The sequence below is a fragment of the Saccostrea cucullata genome, unplaced genomic scaffold, assembly GCF_032062105.1.
Source record: "Saccostrea cucullata isolate Sc308-1 unplaced genomic scaffold, CSIRO_AGI_Scuc_v1 ctg9227, whole genome shotgun sequence".
NCBI classification, from domain to species: Eukaryota; Metazoa; Mollusca; class Bivalvia; order Ostreida; family Ostreidae; genus Saccostrea; species Saccostrea cuccullata.
The window spans coordinates 1-12,338 of NW_026926379.1; the positions used below are offsets into that span (position 1 = coordinate 1).

At 34.2% G+C, this 12,338-nt stretch overlaps 2 protein-coding genes and 1 long non-coding RNA gene across 3 annotated transcripts; all 3 read left to right on the top strand.

Moving 5' to 3' along the window:
- Positions 1–1,501: 1,501 nt before the first annotated feature.
- On the top strand, positions 1,502–2,740 carry LOC134271492 (thrombospondin-2-like; the record flags this gene model as incomplete). The annotated part of the gene is made up of 4 exons (XM_062753682.1): positions 1,502–1,636; positions 1,776–1,952; positions 2,419–2,633; positions 2,735–2,740. Coding segments are annotated over 4 exons (533 nt in total), but the record flags the coding sequence as incomplete, so codon positions are not given.
- A 43-nt stretch (positions 2,741–2,783) lies between these two features.
- On the top strand, positions 2,784–3,378 carry LOC134271493 (uncharacterized). The gene is made up of 3 exons (XR_009993032.1): positions 2,784–2,832; positions 2,947–3,074; positions 3,197–3,378. It is a non-coding gene; the product is annotated as an uncharacterized LOC134271493 (long non-coding RNA).
- Positions 3,379–5,790: 2,412 nt separating this feature from the next.
- On the top strand, positions 5,791–10,366 carry LOC134271495 (thrombospondin-1-like; the record flags this gene model as incomplete). The annotated part of the gene is made up of 5 exons (XM_062753683.1): positions 5,791–5,862; positions 7,164–7,286; positions 9,010–9,168; positions 9,332–9,496; positions 10,202–10,366. Coding segments are annotated over exons 1-5 (679 nt in total), but the record flags the coding sequence as incomplete, so codon positions are not given.
- Between the last annotated feature and the right edge of the window lie 1,972 nt (positions 10,367–12,338).

Here is a 12,338-nt window from a genome sequence, read left to right on the forward strand (position 1 = left end):
GATTAAATATGTAAAGTATGAAAGCACTAGCCCTATCACTTTAAAAGTTATGGTCAAGGTTTGCTTTTTAAAAGTGGGTCAAACCCCAAAGTTAAGGTCAAAGTTCTTGGTTTTCAATGAGGTCTTTTCACAAGCATTACATATGTGAAGTATGAGATCACTAGCCCTTAGCGTTGAAAAGTTATGGCCAAGGTTAAAGTTTTTTCATAAGTACGAAAGTTTTCAAAAGGTCAAGGTAATTGGTATCCAATGAAAGGTCTTGCCACAAAAATACATATATGAAATATGGAAGCCCTAGCCCTAACCCTTTAAAAGTTATGGCCAAGGTTAAAAAAAATTGAAAAGTAGGTCAAACTCCAAGGTCAAAGCTCTTGCTATCAAAAGAAAGGTCTTGTCACAAGGATTAAATGTTTAAAGTATGAAAGCACAAGCCCTAACCCTTTAAAAGTTATATGGTCAAGGTTTGCTTTTTAAAAGTAGGTCAACGGGTCAAAGATGTTGGTATCCAATGAATGGTCTTCTCACAAGGATTACATGTGTGAAGTATGAGATCACTACATGTAGCCCTTACTGTTCAAAACTTATGGCCACGGTCAAAGTTTTTTCATAAGTACTAAAATCTCCAAGGTCAAGGTCAAAAGGTCAAGGTAATTGGTATTCAATGAAAGTCACGCCACAATGAATACATATGTAAAGAATGGAAGCCTTAGTCCTAACCGTTCAGAAGTTATGGCTACGGTTAAAAATTTTAAAAAGTAGGCCAAGCTTCAAGGTCAAGGTCAAATGTCTTGTCACAAGGATTAAATATATAAGGTATGAAAGCACTAGCCCTAACCCTTTAAAAATTATGGTCAAGGTTTGCTTTTTAAAAGTAGGTCAAACTCAAAGGTCAAGTCAACGGATCAAAGTTCTTGGTATCCAATGAAGGGTCTTCTCACAAGGATTACATAATTATGTGAAGTATGAAAGCCCTATCCCTTACCGTTCAAAAGTTATGACCAAGGTTAAAGTTTTTTCATAAGTACGGAAATCGTCAAGGTCAAAAGAACAAGATTGTTGGTATCCAATGAAAGGTCTTATTACAAAGAATACATATGTGAAGTAAAAATGTCATGGTATCTACTGTTTAAAAGATATGGCCAAAGTAAAAGTTGGGAATTTTTGTGTAAAAGTGGGTCAAACTCCAACGTCAAGGTCAAAAGGTCAAATTTGGTGGTACCCAAAGAAAGGTCTTTTCACAAGGAATACACATGTGAAATATGAAAGTCATAGCTCCACTAAATCAAAAGTTATGAGGAAGGTTAAAGTTTTTGCGGACAAACAGACAAACAGACAGACGGACGGACACGACAAAAACTATATACCCCCGAAACTTCGTTTACGGGGACATAAAAAAACTGTGATTTATGTGTTAAGGACGTAATAGCAGTGCAAAAGGTCATAATAATTTGCTTCACAGCACAATAAGCGCACTACTGTAGATACAATCTTCCATTGCCAGCAAATTTTTTTTTTGCAGGTTGCTATGGCGCTATACCCTGTACAAATCACGATGATTGTGGAGGTATACAGTGTCCTGCTGGGTACGCCCCATACTGCGCTACCATTTTATTCAGCCAATGCAAATGCAGCCAATGTGAGTATTAAAAAATGTTCAGTTTAACTGTTTCTGCGTCCTGCTACATGTATGTATGTAACTTTACCTAATTAGGTCATGTATTGTAGGCATTTTCTCTGTTAAAACTATAAACCATTAAATCTTTTTACTTTTAAAGCTGATGCAATATGGTCGACGTGGACCGCATGGAGTCAATGCAGCGTAACGTGTGGCGCTACGTCGGGTTCGCGAACAAGGCAGCGGAATTGTGCAAAGAGCGGCACCAGCCACGATTTTTGTGTCGGTAACCACCTCCAAGGAGAGGTGTGCCGTGCAACTTCATCACATTGTCCACGTGTGTATTTACCTCAAATGGGTTAATTTGCTCACTGCATGGCATTTGCAAACTTTATATATTTTTCCATATCAATTAAATCATATACCGTATTTATTAAGCAGAAAGGGTGTTGAGATCGCTAAAAAGAAACATTGGAATCAATTTATTCTGCAGTAGAGGTTACCGTTTTATTTGTATGGCACACAAAAAAAAAACGCTAATATTACTTCTCGCTAATTTATGTAGTAATTTCAAGGACATATCGCTAAATTTTCGCCTCGCTGAAATTTTTATTTAAGTACGTGAAATATATGGAGGCAAGGAGGAGTATTCAATCTCAGAAGTCTATTCAAACAATACAAATTAGAACCATACCAAATATGGTCCTCTAAAACATCTGAATTAGGATAAGTTGCAATGGAGGAGTGAGCATCTCTTGCGATATTTACCATTTTTATTTATTCAAGTTAATGTATATTTTAAGGAGACGGCCACTGGGGACATTGGCTTGCCTGGTCTCCATGCAGTGTATCGTGTGGTAAAGGAACGAGGCAGAGACACCGGGAGTGTAACAACCCTCCCCCAGCCTATGGAGGATCCTACTGTTCGGGTTATGTCAGAGATAACCAGGCTTGCTCCCATTCTTGTACAAGTAAGACCATAGCAAAATACGATATGTTAACGTTGTCATTTGCTTTTGTAATGTTTACACTTTTTTTTTTGGCAAAAACTAATCAAATGGTTGTAGTTTATTTTAAGTAGTAAAACATATCAATTCTGCCTAGTTCTTTTAATTCAAGATATGAAGACACTGACTACTGCGTATTATTTGCCTTTTTGGTTTTAGCCACTACCACAACTTCAACAACAACCACTTCAGCTACCACTAATGTACCAGGTACTGAACTATTTTCTGAAAATGTGCTTCGTAATACAGTAAATTAATGTTGAATTAGCGGAATTACATGCATATACATTGTAAAAAATACACTGTGCCCCTAACTTTGATTAGGCAAGCCTTGTCCCTCATGCGATGAAAACCTGAACTGTGTTTGGAACCAGACCTGTTCAGCATCAGAATCATGCATGGTGAGGGCTGTGACAGGTCACGGATTTCAATTCACTGTACATTGTATCCTAGTAAGTTACTCTTTACTTAACGGTCATAGTTAAATTATATTATTTATGAATAAAGTCTGTTCTGTAGTAAATAATTTGCAATTTTTGAGATGAATAAATGTGTACATGTAATTTCATTACAGAGTCAAGACTGTCATTTCATGACCACATTTTTACACAACTCAGAAATCTACTGCTGTGATGATAGAGAATGTCTTAGAAAATATATTGGGATATAGACTGTAGTTCTGTTGTTTCTGCTGTAGATATTAGATATGCAAGTCTTGGAAAAGAATAAAAATGTACTCTTTCACAAAATAAAATGTGAAGGTCAGGAATTCCTACATTCTGTGATTCTAGTATAATTACAGTTTGGACTTTCATATAATATAAGGTATATATTATACAATATTGGCCTTTGCAAGGACAGTGTATTACAATTTGGGCTTTTGAAAAGAAAGTCTAAAGCACAATTTGTATTTTTGCAATGAAAGTATATGTTACAATTTGGGCTTTTGACAAGAAAGTATACATTACAATTTGTGCTCTTGCAAAGAAAATATGTACATGTATTACAATTTGGGCTTTTGCAAAGAAAGTCTAAATAACACTTTGGACTTTTGCCAAGAAAGTGTGTATTAAAATTTGTGCTCTTGCTAAGAAAGTGTATTATTAATTGATTGTATGTTGTTTAACGTTCCTCTCGAAAAATTTTCACTCATATGGAGACGCCACCACTTGTCAATGGAGAGCTGCAAATTTTGTCCTATACTCGGTATTCAGGGCCATTAAGCAGGGAGGAATCTTTTTTGTGCCTGCACCTAGCTGCTGCGACTTAGGATCTCGGTTTATATGGTCTCATCCGAAGGACCGGTCTCCACGTCCCACAGTGGGATTCGAACCCGCGACGGAAGGATCAACTCCTTACTTCGCGACTCTAGAGCAGACACTCTAACCACTGCGCCACACAGGCGACTATTTCAATTTGGGCTTTTGCAATGAAAGTTTATATTGCAATTTGGGCTTTTGCAATGATATTTTGCAATTTGGACTTTTGCAATGACAGAATATATTGTAATTAGGCCCTTTGCAATGAAAGTATATATTACATTTAGTGCTTTGCTGCAGTGAAAGTAATACATGTAATTACAATTTGGGCTTTTGCAAATAAAATATATACTACTAGTATTACAGTTTGGACCTTTGCAATGAAGATATCAATTACAAACTTGAGCTTGTGCAAGAAAAGTATATATTATAATTTGGGCTTTTGCAATGGAAAAAATATAAACTACAATTTGGGCTTTTGCAAGGAAAGTATATATAACAATATGGACTTTTGCTTTTGAAATGAAAGTATATATATTACATTTAGTGCTTTGCTGAAATGAAAGTAATACATGTAATTACAATTTGGGCTTTTGCAAAGAAAATATACATTACAATTTGGGCCTTTGCAATGAAGGTATAAATTACAAAAATGGGCTTGTGCAATGAAAGTATATATATTAGAATTTTGGCTTTTGCAATAAAAGTATAAATTACAATTTAGGTGTTTGCAGTGGAAGAATACCTGTATATTACAATTTGGGCTTTTTTGCAATGAATCTAATTTTAAATTAAAATTTGTGCTTTCGCAATGCATTTAAATAATGCCAGTCCGTGTGACCTACAGAAGACATGTGATGAATAATTTTGTCAAATATAGGTTTTGCTAATTGAAAGATATGCATATTAAATTTGGGGTGTTACATATGTTAGGAAATGTTAAATTCTAATGAAATTGGATTAAATTCGGCTATTTTTAATGATTACAATTGATGACAAAGTTACTCATAAATTTTTTAGAAGTGTCTGATCATTGAAATGCTATAATAACAATCAAATCATATTCATATGTAAAAGAAAATAATTCCAGCACAAATTTTTGCTGCAAATGAAATAGATGGATTGCTGGATAGATAGATAAATAGATATACAGTGAAACCTGTCTAATCCAACATGCACTGGGAGATAAATTTTGTGTCAGAATAGACAGGGTGTCGGATTGCTCAGTGAAAAAATAACATAGTGAATGGTAAAATGGGAAAGAAATTAATCGTCGGAATTCACAGCGTGACGGAATACACATGTGTCGGATTAGACAGTTTTCACTGTAATTGGAAAAGTAAGTTGCAGACCTCTGTAGTTTGTATTTAACAAGACAGTTGCTATTTGATATGTTTACAAGGAAAATAACTGATATTATTTTAAGGCTTAATCTTGGTTCAAAGATAAAGCATTCATTAATAACAAAATGTCAATCGGTCCCTAGCATTCGGTCCCGGATTTTGTTTGTTTGGAGATCAAGACCCAGGATAAAATGCGGTCGTAAATGTAAGTCAGAATATGTACATTATATTCTCAAGGATATTCTAGAACAAGAAGAATTTCAAAGGCTATTGGAATTTATTTCCTTTGCCCTTAATTTCTAAAATCAAATTCACAACCGAAGGAGTCCATAATTGTATAATATATATCCAATATCCACTTTCATATGAACATGATGAATGACTGAAATTTTATCTCAGTTCTAAAACTGCTTCAATCCTGATCCTGAGAACTTGTAAAGGAGACGTTTCTTATTTTCTCGGGCTTTAACCTTATCTTTCGTTACTAGAAAATGGCAATGATTATGGTGCAATAAAAGAAATTTTCAGTAAGATAACACATCGATAAGTAGAAAACCACCAAGGAATATACATGCGTCCACGTATGGACAAATATCATGTGCTCTTCGTTGCAATATGCCTTTTCGATACTCTGTCAGGTAACAACACGCATGCCAAAAGAAATTTTTTTTAAAAATGTATAAATTAGATATTCATAAATCTATGTTGTTTGGATTGGAAAATAATGCAAAAGCCAGATGGAAAAAAGAAAAGAGTCAATTAAGGCAAAGCCATGTTGATGTAATCGTGAAAGCTATTGGCGCACAGAATCTCTATGAGACATAAAGCAAAACCATAAACAAATGTATACTCTAAATCAAATTTATTTTTGAAAATTCATAATCAAACACTGCAATTTAATAAACAAGTATAATTCCAATCTTCATTTTATGTATTGATTTCCTGTGTTTTGATTGGACGAGAACAAATTTAAGAAAAAATTTACACATCGATAAAATTTTTCAATCAGAACTACTTTCTTGATAAAGCTTCTAGGATATCGTATAAACAATGATTGAATGAAAGCAGTTATTTCTGGTCTGTTTTGGCTAAATTATGAATACAAAAAACTTCAAATTTAATTAATTAAAACAAAACTGGCGACAAACTGGATTGCCCAGCTGACGGACGCCATGAAAATGTTTATGTCACTGTCCGATCACCATGCAGTGTGAATTTAAAAAAAACGCTGTCTCGACGTTCATAATACGAAGAAAATTAGCTCAGTTTGTATCGTTTTGACAGGGAAACGAAACGTACCTCAAACTCTTGCCATATTAGCATCAAATTCATATTTACTTTCTATATTGTTCCGCAATCTTTTAACAAACAAGTGCAAATCGAAGGCGTCGTCGGTCTGCAACTTTCGCTATGAGAGTTGTCGTTCATGTCAACATGGCCATGGTCAAGGACGAACTATTCTGAAGTAAACTCGTAATTACGATATTTGTTGACTTAAACAATATTCGGTAAGTCTTTATAAGTTTCTTTATCGATTGTTTTGACAACTTAAAGATGAACTCTATCGAAATTCATCTCGATTACGTTCCTTTGCGATAAAATGTATTCCTACGCCGTCCAGAAATAAGGGATTGTATGGAGGCCTCAAAGAGAAATAATTCAAATATTTTTTAAAATTCGATATTGGAATTATAAGAATTAAACGTTCTTTTTGAAAAATTTATCGATGTGTAAACTCTTGACATTTTACTCACAAACTTAACATAAAAGTGCTTCGCACTTTTATTTAGTTTGTGAGTAAAATGTCAAGAGTTTACACATCGATAAATTTTTCAAAAAGAACGTTTAATCCTATATTAAAAATGTCTGCTGTCCAAAATGTAATATGGGAGGGGTTTGAATTATGAATGCTTTTTCATTCTTTCTTTTTCATTTACAGCTGTTGCTGGTATAATATGTATGTCCCACGCACGTTGTAAAAACATGATGCAGGTGGCGAGTGATGAGGAAGCTTACTGTCAATTCAACGCATTTCATGTTGGTTGCTGCCATGTCAGAAAAAGTAAGAATTTCTATCAATCTAGGTCAAACTAATTGCCATTATTTTTATCAGGTCACCTGTAGGGTTGTATCAATATATCGATACGTATCAATATTCAAGAAAAATATCAAATCGAAAAATTACTTCCAATACGTATCGGACAAGCAGTTTTTCTTCTAATTATGCTAAAAAGATGGGAATTTTAATAAGCAAAGATTATATTTAACTTTTTTGAATTAAAGCTGATCAATAATTATAGATTTATTAAAGAAATAACACAGTTTTTATAGTTATTATATATTGCATAACAGTTTACTTTTAACATGTTGATTTTTACAGTCTTTAAAATTTCGATTGGAAGTGTTTTATACTGACTATGGGATAAGAACTTTGAAATGGGTAATAAAACACTATTTTTTATGAAATACATGCATTAAATGATTAATAAGCCTTTTTTGATGGACCTGTTTTAGAATCCAATATATCGCATATCGCTTTAAAAAATATTGTATCGTATCGTATCGAAATTTTTTGCTCAATACACAGCCCTAGTCACCTGAGTAATTCAGGTGACCTATTCCACCTGAGTAACCAAGGAAACCTACTGCTTTACGTTTTTGTACGTTATCGTCCGTCGTGCGAATTGGGTCGGTCGCTAACCTCTGAACAAGATCAGCTTCTTCTCTGAAATCAGTGAACCAATTTCAAACAGTTTTTGCACAAAGCATAATTAAATTAAATTAAAGACAGATGATACAGTTTTTTAAAGAATTTGTCGGAAGGGTAGGGCGGAGGGGTTGGGCTTCAACCATCAAGTGTAATACAATCTTTAAAAATCATCTTTACTCCTGCCGGGAATCAATCAGTCAATCTGTTGGCATGGTTGTTATGAGCACTACCTCTACCAAAATCTCATCTAAATGGATTCTGGTAGTTAAGAAGTGTGTCCTTTGGTCAAAGATTCAGCCAAGGGATGTCCATTGCTAATATATTTTAATGACTTAATGTTTTGAAAATTTTCTTCTATGTTTCTGGGTATTCAGCAAACAATTTTAATGCATAGTTATGATAAGCAAGAGTATCTCTTCCAAAATTGTAAATTCCTTGGGCCCTTGCTAAGAGATTCTGATGTAAGGATGGGGCTATTTATCAATACGTAAATATGCACAAATTCTTTGAACGTTTTTTTTGCTGCACCTGGGTATGCAGCAGATAAATCAAATGCATTGTTATGATGAGCAAAGATGCCTCTTTCAAGTTGTGAAATGTATGTCCCAAGCGTTAGGGGGTTCCTGTGGGGAAGGAACTCAATCGATTATAAGTGAGAATCTTCCAGTTCATACAATTAAGCCAAGGACTCAAGAGAGCTGATCAAAGAGTGTCTTGCGTCTGTAAACTTGTCATTTTTTCTTCCACAGAGGGGAAAGTCCTATTTTACTCAAGGGATTAGAAAAAGCATAAGATGGAATGTAAAAAAAAAAAACCCACATCTTTATGATTACAGTAATGGCGTCCCATTTATCTGTATAGATTAATTGTCAAAAACAATCAATTTTATTGATATTCAACGAAGACGGAATTACTGAGTATTTAGATATTATAAAAATAAAATTTGCAAATGAAATTACTATTTGAAAATTTAAATTTAACAGAAATATAAATTTTCAAAAAATGAAATAGAAGAACTTTAAGTACTCTTTCACAAAAAGTCACCCATCCTTGTAAATACTATTACCTTCTTTAGAGGCTGCTTTTTGGGGACAGTGGAGTACTTGGGGTTCTTGTAGTGTGACTTGTGGATCAGGTGGAACAAGGACCTCTACCAGAAGATGTATGGGGTCAGGGTCATGTCAGGGGTCATCTTCAAGGACAGAAGCTTGCAGCCACACACAACCTTGTCCAAGTATATTATTTCAATTTTCAGGAAAAATGTTACACAAGTATTTTCGACCTTGAGATACTAACTAAAGTAATGTTTTTTATTTTAATTTTTGCATTTCATTATTAATAAGTTTTTCGTATATTTAAAAATATTAAGAATGACTCCAAATTGAAACATTTTTAAGTTGATGGTTATCTGAGTGACTGGAGTAGCTGGACTTCCTGTAGTCAGACATGTGGGTGGGGCCAACAGACAAGGTCACGTGTCTGTCATCAACCACAGTATGGAGGCTTACAATGCAACGGAGATTTGGAAGACAGCAAATATTGTCATGATAAATACTGTCCAGGTTAATACACTTTAATTAATTTATTTAAGGAATCACTGTCTAGTTAGTATAGTATGCCAGGGCATCAACGATAGTGGGAAACATGGGATAATTTGCATTACGGGCGAATCCCCTTATGCATAAATTATCCCATATTGTCCCAAAATCGTTGATTTCCCTGGCAGACTATAATAACTAGACAGTGATTCCTTATATTTCCATTTCATTCTTGTGAAATAAAATTGAAGATTTAGACTTTAAATATGTAGAAATAGATTTAAATAACTCGAGAACTCCCATGCCAATTTCAATAGTCCTCGCCCACTGACGTCAAACACAAAGGCAGCTGCACGAGATTTACATGCATATTTGGCCTCCTTAGCGTCAGACACAGAGACAGATGCGCACGAGATTTGCATGCAAATTAGACCTCCTTAGCTTCTGACCCATCGACCTGCATAATTTATATTCCAGTAGAATTATCAAGGAATGAACTCCGCTAACTTTCAAAGAGTTGTCACAGAGAAAAAAAAAATAGAAATGGAAATATAATCAAATAACATATTTTTTTAAAGGGTAATCTTATGAACATATTTGTTTTCTTTGGAATGTACTGCTATGTCACATCTTTATAAAGGTGACCTTAAAAGCCCGAGGGCTTTTTGTTTATATTCAGCATTCTAGTTAAAAAACTAATAAGCAATGCAATCAAATAATCATTTTTAGTGAATGGATGGACTGGGGATTGGGGCAGCTGGACTTCGTGCAGCGTGACCTGTGGTAACGGTTATATGTCTAGATCACGTGTCTGTCATCCTCCAAAATATGGTGGCTCCCCATGTACAGAGAAGTTAAGAGATTTAAGGACGTGTTTCAGGGCACCATGTCCAGGTAAGAGCTGCATTAAGAGGAAAAAGTCAAAGATGTAAATTTTAAAGAATGAAGTAAAATAACTCTAGTTCATATTCGATATAACGAAAGTGTATCCAAGACTAGTATGAAACAGATGTATCAGACTTCGTGGTATCTTTAATTTCAATTCTTATAACATGCAAGGTAATGAGTTGCATGTCAACATACGAAACATGTTAACATAATTATCTAGCATGTTGACATCAGAATGTTGCATTTCTAAATAATTATCTTGCACGTGAAGATAAATAAGTCGATTTTTTTCATTCATTTCTTTGGACCCTTGAATGTTACAACACGGAATATAATAACAACGCAAAATATAATAGACCCTGATTATTATATTTTGCGTTATTACATTTTGCGTTGAAATCAACACAGAATGTAATAAGCAAAATGTAAAAACACACTTTTGAGGATTATTACATTTAGCGTTATTACATTTTGCGTCGAGATCAACGCAAAATGTAATAATGCGATTTTTTGATTATTACATTTTGCCTTGTTACATTTTGCGTCGAGATAAAGCAAACGGCAAGAACGCAAAATGTAATAACATATTTTTTTGGTCAGTCAGATTAAGTGCAACTTTCAATAGAGTAATGACAGAAGAGAGGAAAATGAAACAAAAGGAAAAAAATAGATTTATGCAGATTACAATAAATCGAATTTATAATATATCGCTACATGTATTTAAAATGAGTTTAATATCAAATTATAGGTATTGCAAATTAGAAACGTGCGTGCAAGGCGGTATTGTTGTTGTTGGAGGGGGATAATTTTATTGACCAGTGTACTTTTGCATTCTGATAGACAAATGCAATAAATCTAGAAAAAAGCTATTCATTGTACTGGCGGGCGTAAATATATAGCGAGAAGAGGGTTTGTTGACAATGAAGATTCCATGCTGTTCCAGACAAATCATTGTAGATCAGTAAAAACAAAATTCTCTCTCTCTCTCTTTCTTTCTCTCCAATCATAAAATGAATTGTTTCTGCATGTCCATAGTTTTACAATGATCAACATACGAAGTAAACACTCCCACCCCATTCCTGTCCCTTCTTGCCAGACACACACACACACACCCTCACACACACACCACACACACACACACACCCTCACCCACACACACACACACACTTCTAATTTTCTAACCAATGTACATATGCCGAACATGCATGTCAAGAGCTTTTAATGGACCTATGATCAACCTTTGGTAATTAGAAATGTTATTGGTTAGAAATTTATTAAGATTAATTTATTTTAAAAAATGTCAATCACAAGTAATTTAATGTTTTATAATTAAGTACACTGCATTAAATAAATGTCAAAGTTAAAAAAGATACATTTAGATTTAGTAATGTTTGTAAAAGCCGTTTTGACCTCGTTGTCATAGTTCTAAATATTTTGTAAAGCGTGGTTCCCACGTTGATTACATGTATTTTTCTCATACGTGTGTATGATACTACCCTTGAGATAAACCTATGGTTTTTATTTCCACGGGTAGGTGCTTTATCAACAGGACTTCCGATTTTGACACGATCCCTTCGCGTCGCTTCAAGATTCAAATTTATCAAAACTTTGATTGGTAAATATTCTTGCCTTATAAAATAAATGATTATGAGCAAGAATTTCGATAGGAGCAGGGAAAAGACTTGTATACTTCAAAGAAGTGTCAAGTTTTAGCAAAATATCCGTATCGGTTACTTTAGAGACGGTTACCCCCCCCCCCCCCCCCCCCCAACGTATGAAAACGTACAATCTAATTAAAATTGGATGTTAGATCCGCTCGCATACTCGCTACTCATGAATATACTCCATTTCAACCCGTTGGAAAAAGCCAGTATCAAATCACATCATATAGATATCCTCTATATATTTAGACCAATTCATTGTTTGTGCTAAATACAATCAAAAAAAATAATTATATTTATTTTATTACTTATTGTCA